The sequence below is a fragment of the Sorex fumeus genome, unplaced genomic scaffold, assembly GCF_029834395.1.
Source record: "Sorex fumeus unplaced genomic scaffold, SorFum_2.1 ptg000024l, whole genome shotgun sequence".
In the NCBI taxonomy this organism is placed as follows: Eukaryota; Metazoa; Chordata; class Mammalia; order Eulipotyphla; family Soricidae; genus Sorex; species Sorex fumeus.
This window is the reverse complement of record NW_026606081.1, coordinates 13,824,839-13,839,236: the sequence shown is the minus strand read 5'-3', so window position 1 is coordinate 13,839,236 and position 14,398 is coordinate 13,824,839. Positions and strand designations below refer to the sequence as shown.

The following is a 14,398-nucleotide window of genomic DNA, read 5'->3' as shown; positions in this document are numbered from 1 at the left end:
CACCAAATTGCTGTAAGATATTTTTGTGTTCTTTTTAATAAGGCATTATTTGTGGAATCTTTCCAATAGCAATAATGGGTTTCTCAAGTTAGACGAGGAATCACCTTTTTTAAAATGAGGGGTCATTCAATTTTAGTCATGGGTCTCATACTCCCATCTCTTAGTTCTTAAATATTGTCTGACCAATTGCAATTTGTCTCTAAAACATATCTTCAAACATTTTTAAACTTAATCAAAAATTGGATTCCTTTAATCTATCACATTTTACATTAAAGACACAAGCAAATGGCTAAACTAAAAATATTCTGCTTTTTCTCCCTTATCTTATAGTTAGACTTGACATTATTTACTCTCTCCCCTAAGACTTGGGCGATGTTGTTTAGTTTAACTGGAAGATTTTCATGAGCATTCAAAGACAAACTTACAGCCTACAAAGGTATGTAACAAGCATTTTATCTTATAATCTGTTTTATCACTGTCCTAAACCTTAAATATCCCTTCTTCAAGTCATGTCAGGACAATCATGTGAAAGTCAAATGATCTTTCATCGAGAACACTCCACACAGAAATCTGGATTGACACTTTGGGAGACTTTTTCTTTTTTCTTCTCTTTTTTTAAATTTTTTTCTTTCTTTTCTCCTCTTTCCTTTTTCTTTCTTTCTTTCTTTTTTTAAAAAAATTTTTATTAGTGTATTTCTTTCTTTTAAAAACAATTTAGAACTTCATTCAAGATAGAAAAACAACTGGGTTAACCAAAAAGGTTAAGGAAACAGGACCTTTGCCCCATCCATGTAGATGACATAAGTATACAGACTTAAAAAGCAAATAAGAAAGAAGCATTGAACATTATTCAGATACCTTTCAGAATTCTGAAACTTTCTTTACTCTGATGCAAGCTCCCATTTTGAGTCAATTCATGAACATTTTTGGGGTGCTCCCAAGAAGTGCTCAGGGGGCTGGGGACCATCTCCCTTTGCTAGTTGGCCAAGGAGGCCACAGCGCAGAATGCTAGAACCTTCGGATATCGGCTCTGCTCTGGTCCAGTAGTGTTGGGGATCACTAGGCCCACCTAGCAGCTTACAGCGGGGCCTCTAGGGTCATACCTGGTGGCACTTGGGGGGGTGCAGGTGGCACCTGGCATCGAATTTGGGTCTTATGTACACAAGGCATGTGCCCCTAGCTCCCCTCCGTCCCCCACCCGCCCCTAGCTGTCTGACCCCAGTTGATGAATATTCTTAGTACCAGAATCAGGCAGAAGTCCCCATCTCCTTGAGCCCCTGAAACCCTGTCTGCCGGGGTGGGGTCGCCGTCACGCGCTCCAGAACATTCGCACCGTGCCGCTGTATTTGTTTGCTTATATTTCAGACTCCTGCCTCCAGCATACCTGACACCCTCTTGGGACTCAGAACAGCTCCGGACGGCCAGAGGAAATACCGGCTGGCCGTGTCCGGGGCAGCCCCATGACTCCGCTGACACCCAGATCGCGCACCCCTCTGCCACCCCACCCCAGCACGGCCTTCGAGGCCAGCACGCTTCTGCCTGCTGCTGCTCATCACTGCGGACCTCCCCAGCCGCCCCAAGTCCTTGCTTTGCTTTTCAAGGTTATAAAGGCGGGTGGGGGGTGGGGGGGAGGGGACCTCTCCTAAAACCTTATCTAGAAATCATCAGAGGGGCGTCAGCGAGGAGGAAAAATCCCCACCCGACCCAGCCCCACAACCCACCCCGCTGAGCTGTTGGACCTTGAAATCGATCGCGGCCCCTGCCCAGAACTTTCGCCGGGCTGATGAGCTGATGAGCTGATGAGCTCATTAATTACGGGCGTCCCGGGACCGCGCCCGCCGCCCTGGGGGGCACCTAACTGTTCTCTGCACACCGCGGGCCTCCCGCCCTCCCTCCCTCCCTCCGTCCGCGCCCCTCACCTGCCAGCCGTCTCTCGCGGGTGTTTTTCCAGATGGCATCCAGGGCCCTGGCCGTGGAGTCTCGGATGTGCTCGCTGAGGGACCTCCGCAGCGGGGCTCGCGGGGGCCGCGCCATGCCGTGGGCCCCCGGGTGGGCCGAGCCCTGCGCCTTCAGGCCGCGGGCGTTGCGGCGGCCGCCCGGGGACGCGCCCACTGCAGGCGGCCGCCTGGACCGGCGCCCGGCGCGCGCCGCGGCCACATCTGGAAAGGCTTACACACCAGCCCACGACACCCTCGCGCCCTGCCCGGCTGCCTCCGTGGCTATCGAGATGATTCGAGCTTCCTGTGCAATCCAAGAACTCCACTCGGTGCATGCACGCTGGGCTGTGCGTCTGTTAAGTCGCGTCGCCCTCCCTCGCAGGGCCAGGGAGCCTTGCAGCGTGGAAAGGAAAGGCCGGGCAGGGTACAGACTCAAAGCGGCTTTGGGGGGGAAGGCGAGCCGGCCGGAGGGGCAGGGAGTGGAGTCCCTGCAACTTTCTTTCTTTTTTTTTTAATTAATCATGCAATTTTTATTTTTTATTTATTTATTTTTTGGGGCATGTTCATTTTTTTAAATTAATTTTTTATTAGTGAAACACCATGAAGTACACTTATAGACTTATAAATTTTTGTGCTTGGGTTTCAGTTATACAATGATCAAGTACCCATCCCTCCACCAGTGCCCATCCTCCCCCACCACGGGTCCCAGCATCCCCCCGCCCCCCCCCCCCCCCACCCTGCCACTGTGGCAGGGCATTCCCCCTTGTTCTCTCTCTCTTCTTTTGGGTACTGTGTTTTTCCAGAGAAGCATTGAGTGGCAATCATGTTTGGTCTATAGACTACTTTTAGCATGTCTCTCCCACCCTGGGAGGGTCTTCACAACACCCTTTATTTCAAGGCTCACTGTCATGCATATTTGAAGTTGAGGAGCTTGGAAACTTATTTGTTCTCCCTCCCTCTCTGCTGCCTCCCTTCCCTTCTTTCAAAGACAGAAATTTCAGCCCTTAGCTGGGTTGGTGGGAAGGAGGCTTTGAGAATACCAGAACCTCCTACAGATCAGTCTGGATTCTCTCTAGGAACTGCATACATAAGTTTTAAATGAAATAACTAAACAGCTCCTCATCGTCGCCTTTTAACTCCGCTTCTACGTACACTCGGAGCTTTAATCAAATACTTCTCTAGCTTTTTGCCACTAAGGCTTACATGTCCCCTGGCTTTTCGAACCTTTTGCATTGCAACTAAGTAAACTTCCTCATTATAACTGCACATCAAAAGCTCACCCCAATAGAAGTTTTTTTTTTTAAAAGTGCCAAGCATCTGAAATCAAAACATGAGCCAAAAGTTTCTTTTTCAAGATGTGTTTCTGAAAAAAAAAATCCATTTCTCTTCCAACGAATTTGGCTAATATTCTCCTTTCTAATGCATTGTTAATTCTCTCTTTTCTCACTGTCCTCAAATTCCCTTCTTAAGTTGCTCAAGGTTTGGCACAGAAGCTGACAATAGGCATAGGACAGAATCGAAGGCCCAGTTCTCCCTTAGATAACAATGAAAAGCTCTTTGTAAATTGTAAGGAACTGTCCAAATACTACTAATTATCATAATTATTTTGTATCATGAAATAATTTCTAACCCATACTGATCCTGAGTCTTCAAATTACTAATCATGACTTTTTTTTTTTTTTGCTTTTTTGGGTTACACTCGGCAATGCACAGGGGTCACTCCTGGCTCATGCACTCAGGAATTACTCCTGGCAGTGCTTGGGGGACCATATGGGATGCTGGGAATCGAACCCGGGTTGGCCGTGGGCAAGGCGAAGGCCCTATCCGCTGTGCTATCTCTCCAGCCCCCATGACTCCTTTCTCATACAACTCTGACAACATAATACCACACAAAAATATTAAAAGTAGTGATATTTTCTTTATTAATTGTAAACATACTAACACCTTTGCTTCTTAGCAATCCACGTGTCCTAAATTATATTGTTCCCAAATAGTAAAAGTGAACAAATCTTTACTGGGAATATGTGCTTCTAGGTAGGTAACTACTTCTTTCCTCTGTTAATTTTTATTAGTTGGTCTTGCTTTTGTTTGGGGGCCATACCCAGCAGTACTGAGGGCTTACTCCCAGCTCTGTGCTCAAGGATAATTCCTGGAAGTACTCAGGAGACCAGATATGGTACAGGGGATTGCATGCAAGTCAAGTCCCTTAACCACTGTACTCTCTCTCTTGCCCTAGTCTGTTCTTGTCTGAAGTGGTACTCAGGGGCTACTCTTGACTCTGTGCTTAGGGGTGACTCCTGAAAGTGCTCAGGAAATCATATGTGGTGCCAGGGATGGAACCAGATTGGCTGTCTGCAAGGCAGGTGCCCTTCCCCCTGTAGGATCTCTCTATTTTTTACTCTATTATTGTACTAGGCACAGGTGATGAGGCAAAGTGCTCTAATTCCTGAGTTATCTACACCTCTGTGCCTGTGGGAGTGGATTGCAAGGGAAAAGCTTCCATTTAAAATTCTGATTTTACAACACCATCATGTAAGCTCATACATTAGCCCAGCGTTACAGACTCATAATTAAATTTTGGAAGAGATTAATAAAACCACAAAAGAACTCATGGGTACACTAGTCTTCTGACTGAAGGCCCCACATTCGCAGTCACACCCCCCACAGCTGGTGCCATGCCAATAGCCCACCTCCATTGCCTCATGACTAATCTCTTCAGAGATGCCAAACTGTCAAAAATTCCAGTTACACGAGTCTTCAGGTTGAGAATTATGGGGTCTTCTTGAGTAGAGGAATGCAGCCTTCCACCTCCCAACCCCCCTGTACCTGTGGAAGCCCTGACAGTCACCCCATATCCCACAACCACCTCTATGTAAACTCATAGCCCAATTAAATATCCTGGTGTGTCCTGCATGCAAGAATCTCCAAATTCTTCAATAGTGACATACCAGTGGGAGCAGATCAAATTAGATGGGGAAAGTAATGTAGAATCCAACTAAGTTCAATAAATAAAATGAGTAAAACAGAAGGATCAACTAGAAATAAATAGCCTCACAAATCCTCTGATGAAACTTGCCTCCATGGTGAGATCTAACAATTTACACAAATTTTCTTTTCCTAAAGTATGTTTTGATACTTCCATTAACCATTTAATTGTAACAAGCAATATAAAATAAACTCTTTTGTGCCTGCTTGGGGAGTGGTTGGGGAAATGGGGGTAATGGTGGAGGGATGATCATACTAATGGTGGGATTGGTGTTGGGACATTGAGTTCCTGTGACAAATGTATCATGCACAACTTTGCAAACGATGGTATTTTAATAAAGGAGGTAAATCTGGTTTAGGGGCCAGAGATAGTACAGCAGGAACTTGCCTTGCTGTGGTCAATGTGGGTTTGATCCCAGGAACACACATGGTCCCCTAATCCTGCCAGGAGTGAGTCCTGAGCACTGCTAGGTATGGTCCCCAAATAAAACAAAATCTGGTTTAAGTTACATGAATTAATTTAACTTTGGAATTAATTTCTAAGCAATATGGCGGCAATAGCATTAAGGTTTATGGTATACAAAGTTATGGCATATGTCCAAAGAGCCCATGACTTTCTACCAGTGGCCTTTGGTGCCTCTTGTCTAATCTCCATTCCCTCCCATGTGCCCCAACTGCTTGGTAATTAGTTTTGTAATTCAAGGCCAACATTTGTCATTGTCTAGTCTCTTTTTTTTTCTATTTTCTCCAAGTAAAGTAAGTAAAGTAAAGGCCCTCCCGTTGATCATCGATTTGCTCGAGCGGGCCAGTAACATCTCCATTGGAGATTTTGTTGTTACTGTGTTTGGCATATCGAATACATCACGGGTGGCTTGCCAGGCTCTGCCGTGTGGGCGAGATACTCTCGGTAGCTTGCCGGGCTCTCCGAGAGGGGCGGAGGAATCGAACTCGGGTTGGCCATGTTGGCTGTGTACAAGGCAAACGCCCTACCGCTGTGCTATCGCTCCAGTTAATTTATATGGTGTCTGTCCCCTCTCTGACTTATTTTTAAACAAAGCACACCAAAGCTTTCTCTCTGTCCCTCTCTCTTCCTCTCCCTTTCCCTCACTCCACCTTTCAAGTAGGCCTTAACACCCTGAGATACACTGACTCATTTCCTACTCAAATTGAACTGTTCTGGTGTATGTGGGCCCCTTTTGGTGGAGAAACAGTTTGAACCAGATCCACAGCATGAGCAGTGTGCTAGCAAGTGGAGGATGGATAAGAAACCACTACATCCTTGAGGGGAGAAAGCACACTGATAACAAATCATTTCAAAACAGTGCGATAAGTTCCGTGATGGAAGGGTGCGTAACCTATTAGGGGAGCAAAAGGAGAAAAAAAGCAGCTTGGATTCCTCATTCCTGCTAGATTTAACCTTACCTAAATTCCCATTGTAGATCTACGACAATGTCAGAGTATAAACAACAGTCACCAGCATGAATAACAACAGGTGTTGTATGAATCATGCAAAGCAAGATTCTCTGAGGGAAGATTTCTATACTTTTACACTGAAATAAAAAAGAGAATAATAAAGTAGAAGGTATTTATTGAGTACCTATAACATACCACAAACTCTATAGCATTCTATATAAGACTGCAATATATAAACCAGCATAGGTACTATGATCTCCTCTTGGAGATGAAATAGCTAAAGTAAAAGAGAAAAGATACTTGAGAAATGTCAGCATATAAAACAAAACAAAACAAAACAATTCATATCCAGAGCTGTCTGAATCCAGGGATCACGAGCCCCCCCCCCCCCACCCCAATCAACCTAACCAACCATAAATTAAGAGAAGTGATTTGTAGCAATGATGACCATCAGTGTTATCTAAGCTTTCTTGAGGGGACTCAATCAGAGCTTTTAAAAACAGTCAAATAAAATCATCAACTGGGTGCAGGGTGTTAAAGATACCTGTCTTTGATAGGTTATCTCAGCTAAGAAAACTGAAGGGTACTGAGCCAGGGGCACTAAATCCACTTCATTGTATATTGTCTAATGAAAGAGTACTCAATCTGATTTCCAAAGTGTCCAAGTGACCCTTTTTCTGCTCTGGAATCCTAATTTTTTATGATAATAGTCCTAGTTCTTTATTGTCTCAGCAAGTATTGTGGAAAAACTAGATGAAGTGGTAAGTTTCATTAGGTAGAATAATTGATATACTTAATCTATGAGATTTTTATGCTTTATTTATTTTTAAAAGTTATCACCATAATTGAAAATTTTCAGATATTTGGAGAGGGAAGCACAGTCAAGTGTTTGCAGCAAGGTGAAGTTGAATTATGGATTTGCTCATAGCCCAGAGTAGGACTTGTCTGGACCCTAATTGCTGAAAACACATTAAATACAAATTTCATTGTGAAGGTATTTTAATACCTTATGGAAAAATAGCAGTCATATATTATGTGGATGATACGCAACTATTTTAGTAAAGGTAAGGTAAAGGTAAAGGCCCTCTCGTTGTTCGTCGATTTGCTCGAGCGGGCCCAGTAACGTCTCCATTGGAGACTTTGTTGTTACTGTGTCTGGCATATTGAATACGTCACGGGGAGCTTGCCAGGCTCTGCCGTGCGGGCAAGATACTCTCGGTAGCTTTACCTTTACCTTAGTAAAGGTAAAGGTGGTAAAGGCCCTCCTGTTGTTCATCGATTTGCTCGAGCGGGCCCAGTAAGTCTCCATTGGAGATTTTGTTGTTACTGTGTTTGGCATATCGAATACATCACAGGTGGCTTGCCAGGCTCTGCTGTGCAGGCGAGATACTCTCGGTAGCTTGCCGGGCTCTCCGAGAGGGGCGGAGGAATCGAACTCGGGTTGGCCATGTTGGCTGCATGCAAGGCAAACGCCCTACCGCTGTGCTAAAACATTCACATTTTTTATATGTTTACTGGCTATTAGAAGTGCCTCACATGAAAAATAAGCGTATTTTTAAAGAACCTACTGTTTCTAGAGTAATTTCCCAAGTATTAGTTCCACAATTTTCAAATAATCCCAGTATGACTGTGACTGTGGGAGGTAGGGAATATGTGATAGTGTTGTCTCAGCTTAGCAGATGTAGAAAGTGGGAAACCAAAAAGTACTTTGGCATTTTCCAAGATCTCACTAGGGCATAAGAGGGCATAAGAATGTTTTATGCTTTCACAGTTCCTTAAGTTTTTCCTTACCTGTTGGTGGGATTGCTTTCTGATCTCGAGAAATTTGCCTGTTCTCCCAGATCCCTGGAGAGCAGAGATTCTTATCTATTAAGCTGGAGAATCTTGTCTCCAATGGCTTACTACTTTCCATCCATTTTAGAATTTCTGGAGCACAAGGTTGCGTTCGTGGCCACTCAACATCTCATTATTATACAGGAGTTTAATAGTTCTAGGGTGAAATACAACAATCTTCACATACTTTCCATTAAGGAATTCTTTTTGGATCATGTTTAGTGGATTATTTATAACGAGCAATACAAAATAAATTATTTGAGTCCTGCTTTGGGGGCAGGGTTTGAGGTTTGGGGTAGAAACATTGGAAAATATGGTGGTGGGTAGGTGTAATGGTGGTGGGATTGGTGATGGAATATTAAACAAATTATTGTGAACAGCTCCATCAAAATAAAATAAAATACAAAAAATACTTTCCATCTTAAAAAAACCATGACATTTTGGCATTATTGAACTTATCTAATTGTGTGCAATTTATAAAATCTATCTTCTTACTGTAAACAAGTGTCAATATTAAAGCATGTCTAGACCCTAGTTGTTTTAATATCATGGGACCCCTTCATCCCCAAACCTGTATGACATAAATCCACTTTAGTCTTAAAACCACTTCCATTTGCTAAGGTAACTCATTTTAGCCTGCTTCGGAGCAATTAAAATATTCAGGACTGCTCAAAATGCTAGAAGATTTTTCCAAAGTATTTTAAATAATTATGAGAAACGGAAGGTTTATTGAGTCACTGCCATGCTTTGATCTGGATTTTTGATCCGGGAGGAAATTATTAAAATCCCATTTGATTAAGCTATGTGAATGATCCAGCCCTTACATAAGAAAAGCAGGCTTAGTGAATCATGGTCCCTGTGCTAGTAAAATAGAGCTGTGTGAAAGGTTGTATATCCATAAGAGAAGTTCTCCATTGTTATATATCCAAAGCCCAGGAGAATTTGTACTTTGAAGCCGCTGTGATTCTGTATCTAACTGATTTCTTTACTGCAATGAATGACACTTAATCTGTAAGTTACATACTGCTAATAACTGTTTGTGTCTTAAAATGTTTCACTGACTTCGACAGTGAGTGTGGAAAGGTCGATTACAGCTGAATCTCACAAAGACAATGTTCATGAGAAACAGTCTTGTTCCTGATGTTCCATTCACTCTCAACAGAACGACCATCTCCGAAGGCAACAGTTATGTGTACCTAGGTCGAGAAGTCAACATGACAAATGACCTGGCACCCGAGCTGCGCAGGAGGAAGAGAGCGGCTTGGAACACCTTCAAGAGCATCGAAGAAATAACTAAGAGGACAAAGAACCTCCAGCTCCGGGCACATCTCTTCGATTCCACTGTTCTTCCTGCATTAACATACGCCTCAGAGACCTGGGACCTATGAAAACAGGATGAGAACACTATTCGGGTCTCTCAAAGAGGAATTGGAAGAGCTATGCTCGGAGTATCACGCTTCCTCAAATGAGAGAAAGAATCCGGAGTTCCAACCTCTGTCAACGCTCAAGAATCAGGGACGCTGCCTCGTTTGCCAAGGCATTGAAAATCAGATGGGCTGGTCACGTAATGAGATTTAGAGATGACTGCTGGACTAGAGCCATTACTGACTGGATTCCACAGGACGTCAAAAGATTGCCCACCTACGAGATGGTCAGACTTCTTCGTCAAGACCCTGAATGATCGGTTTGAGGCTCTTCATGTTCCTAGAATGAGCAGATGCCACTGGGCTATGCTAGCATACAACAGGGATGAATGGAGATGTTACTGGCGCCCACTTGAGCAAATCGATGAGTAACGGGATATCAAGTGATCAAGTGATCAAGTCTTAAAATGTTTATTTAACATAGCCTTCTTTAGCACATTTGATCTGGTAGCAAAAGGTAGATGCAGTTAATAAAAATTAGCTTCTTTACTTGAAACCCTAATAATAATTACAGGGAATTTGGTTGAGAATCTGGTGATAATTGGTATTAAATGTTTTTAATCAGCATTCAAGGAAAAGTTCTTTACACTATTAGTGTGTAATACCTATTAGATATTATGTAATACATAAAGAATACAAGCATAGTGATCTATGGATATACTTTATAAACAAATGTATATATTGAGATTTTTATGATGGCAGTTAGTGATGAATGAAGTTCCAACATTATGGCTTTATAGTCACTGACATTTTCATACTCTCAGAGTTAAATCTACTCGAATTTTCAGAGTAAAAAAATACATCTGAATGAATGTAGAAGGGAAAGAAATGGAGCAGTACAAAGAACTGAGTATTAGGAGAGTTTGAAATCAAACCCAGGGCCTCACACATACAGGTCAAGTTTTCTTCCCAACTGACGCAGGAGTCCCATGTTATTTCCTTGTTGACTGTTGAAGCTTATCATTATTTATGATTTCACAACATAGTTCTCTACATGGGTTGAGAAAAGTCAGCATGCCTGTGATAAACTTTTAGATGTGATGTTTGTGTCCCTTCTGTGCTTTCCTGTCCCAAATTCACAGGCTAAAACCTAAACACCAATGTGGTAGCATTTGTAGGGGGGAGCTTCTGGGAGGTATTGATCCTGGAGGCGGAGTCCTCATCAACAGAATTCTTATCATTAGACAAGACTGCCCAGAGAGCTCTCTAGCACTTCTGCCATAGATGGCAAGAGGACAGTTTTCTATGAACCAGCCACCAAATCTGTCCAGACTTTGAGTTTGAACTTCCCAGCTTATAAACACTGTAGAAACCACTTCTGTTCTGTTAGTGACCAAGTCTATATATTTGGTTAAAGCAGCAATAAATACTCCATAACAGGGACAAAGACCTAGGCAGATCTTCCTCTGGATCATTCTGTGATCTTGGAAAAGCATTTTCTAAATTGCTCGAGAGCTCACTAATTCTCATCCAGTAGAAAGATGGGAGCGGAGGAAATGAACCCATGGAGACTCAGATTTTTCTCCTAAGTAGAACATAAAGGTTGAACAAATCTCTCTAGTGGATAGACAATAAAATTTCATTTTTTTGGTTTTGTTTTGTTTTTGTTTTTTGGCCAAACCTGGTAGTGCTTAGGACTTACTCCTTGCGAACTCAGGGTTGGGGGTGAGGGGCAGTGCCCACATGAGTGGTAGGCATGAAAGCCGGGTTGGTGAAGTGCAAGACAAATGCCTTACCCACTGTAATGTCTTTTTAGCTCTTCATTCTACTTAAAATTACCTCAATAGTAAAAAATGACATGCTACTGACCAACCAAGCGGAAACAGAGATAAATAAATGGAACTATATTAAACTAAGAAGCTTCTGCACCGCAAAAGATATAGTGACGAAAATGAAAAGACAATTTCCAGAATGGGAAAGGATATTCATCCAATACCCATCTGATAAGGGGTTGATATCAAGGATATACAAAGCACTGGTTGAACTCCACAAGAAGAAAACATTCAAGCCTATCAAAAAATGAGGTGACGAAATGAACAGAAACTTTCTCAAAGAAGAAATCCAAATGGCTAAAAGGCACATAAGAAAATGCTCTACATCACTAGTCATTAGGGAGATGCAGATCAAAACAAGAATGAGATATCATCTCACACCACAGAGACTGGCCCCTATCCAAAAGAACAAAAGCAACCGATGCTGGCACGGATGTGGTGAAAAAGGGACCCTCCATCACTGCTGGTGGGAATGCTGACTGGTTCAACCCTTTTGGAAAACAGTATGGATGATTCTCAAGAAATTAGAAATTGAGCTCCCATTTTACCCAGCAATACCAATCCTGGAAATATATTCCTGAGAGGCAAAAAAAGTATAGTCAAAATGACATCTGCACTTGCATTTTCATTGCTGCACTGTTCACAATAGCCAAAATCTGGAAAAAACCCAAGTGCCTGAGAACAGATGACTGGTTGAAGAAACTTTGGTACATCTACAGAATGGAATACTATGCAGCAATTAGAAAGGATGAGGTCATTAAATTTGCAAACAAGTGGTTCTACATGGAAAGTATCATGCTAAGTGAAATGAGTCAAAAAGAGAGGGGCAGGCATAGAAAGACTGTGCTCATCTGGGGAATATTAAGTAACAGAATTGGAGACGAACACCCAAGAATATTTGAGATAAGTACCAGGAGGTCTGCTCCATGGCTTGGAAGCCAGCAGCACATGCTGGGGGAAAATGCAGCTCAGATAGAGAAGGGAACACCAAGTAAAGGATGTTTGGAGGATTCGTTCGGGATGTGAAACACACGCTGAAACATGATGGTCACTCAATACCTCTATTGCAAACCACAATACCCTTAAAGAAAGAGAGAGCAAAAGGGAATGCCCTGCCATAGAAGTAGGGTGGGGTGAGCTGGGGGTGGGGGGTGGGAGGGATACTGGTTTCATTGGTGGTGGAGAATGGGCACTGGTGGAGGGATGGGTATGTGATCATTGTATAACTGAAACCTAAATACAAAAATCTATGTCTACAACTGTACCTCGTGGTGTTTGGAGAGCCCGGCAAGTACCGAGAGTATCTCGCCCACACGGCAAAGCCTGGCAAGCTACCCGTGACGTATTCGATATGCCAAACACAGTAACAACAAAGTCTCACAGTGAACACCATTAAATGTTACTGGGCCCACTCGAGAAAATTGATGAACAATGGGAGGACAGTGACAGTGACCGTGATGCACAAAGACTCAGCTGTCTCACCCTCACTAATAAAAAAGTAAATAAATTATAAAAAAATAAAATTAAGACTTAATTTTCTAACAACAACCAAAAAACTATCTCAATAGCACCTAAACTACTAGTAAATTGCTTTGAACATATTTTCTTTGGAGAGTTCATTTGTTTGGTTTACTTTTCTTGGGTAGTCAACTATAATTCTCAGGATTTTTTTCAGGGACACAGGAAAAAGATGTTAGATGATGGAAAGTAATGGTATTAATCAGAAAAAAATTAATATAATAATTATAGACTATTCCATGTCATGATTTTATAAAAATTTAAAAAATTCTTCTTTCCTTCCCCACTTTTCTTCCTCCATCCATTCTTTCTTTCCTTCCCAAATACGAATAAAACCCAGGGCCTCACACATGCAAGCCAAGTGTTATACCCCTGAGATAAAATCCCAGCTCTAATATGCTATATTTTCTTTATATTAATGGTGACTCTTTTAATTTATTATCATGCACAATTATTTTTATTTATTAATTTTTTGTTTGTATTATTTAATTTTTTATTTTATAAGGTAGTTCACAATATTTGATTAAATTTAATATTCAAACACCAATCCCACCACCATTACACCTTCCCACCAACATATTTCGAATGTTTCCTTCCCGAATCTCAATCCTTGTCCCAAAGCAGAACTGAAATAATGTATTTTGTATTGTTACTTAAGAAAAACCACTAAAGATGCTACAAAAATAGTATCCTTAGAGGAAAGAGTGTGAATACTATTCTATTTCGACAGGGGCCATTAAGATCTATAAGAGTTCACTAACATGTTGTTAAAGGTTGAGTCTTGTGTGCTTTTGTATATATATCTGTGAATATATACATGTATATATGTATATGTATATGTATATATATTTCCCTCTAAGATTGGTTTTCTACTACTGTGAACCCATTAAATGTGGTGTGGTACTTTTGGAGTATGGGTAGGATGTGTCCAATGAAGTGTTGTGGCTTCGGGGTCCAGGATATTCCAGGGGTTCACTTGTGGGTAAGGCTCAGCCCAAGCATGTGGAGAGCGACCTTGAGTATGGTGGCAGTTGGGTTCTGGAGGTTTTCAGCTGCCCGGAGTGGGCCCCTTGAGGTGGTGGTGGGGCTCTTTCCCATCCTCCCCTGGGTGCCCTGAGTGAAACAGCCGGGCACGGGGCCAGCGAGCATGGTTATGGCAAGGTCATGTTATGCTCCCTTCTGGGAGAGAAGGACCTGTGATCTGGATGGTGGCTGATGATGAAATTATCCGGTGCCAACCAGAGGTGGCTTAGGGGTGTGACTGCCGAGTTGCCAGAGACAGGGGGAAACAGGCAGGGAATCTCCATTTCTGGTCCCATTGAACCCAGAGTTCTATCATGAGCAATTACTGATTTAGAATAAAGTATAGCTGGATTATTCAAAGCATCTCACCGAAAGCGAACACATAACTCAGAATCTCTATACTTTCCCTAACTTAGTCATTAAATCTTCTGTGATGAATACATATTAAAACTTTTAACCATTGACGATTATAGGGAACAGAAATAATGCAGTG

The 14,398-nt window shown here is 42.3% G+C and overlaps 1 protein-coding gene across 3 annotated transcripts in view; it reads right to left on the bottom strand.

The window, feature by feature from the left end:
- DLC1 (DLC1 Rho GTPase activating protein) overlaps positions 1–14,398 on the bottom strand; it is a 461,166-nt gene that overhangs the window by 193,235 nt on the left and 253,533 nt on the right. Inside the window, exon 1 of one of the 3 annotated variants that reach the window (XM_056113857.1) lies at positions 1,920–2,299. The exons of the other annotated variants lie outside the window; for them this stretch is intronic. Within the exon in view, the coding sequence (XP_055969832.1) occupies positions 1,920–2,034 (115 nt within the window). The 5' untranslated portion in view covers positions 2,035–2,299. Of the gene's footprint in view, positions 1–1,919; positions 2,300–14,398 lie in introns of those variants that run through there. 3 annotated transcript variants of the gene reach the window in all.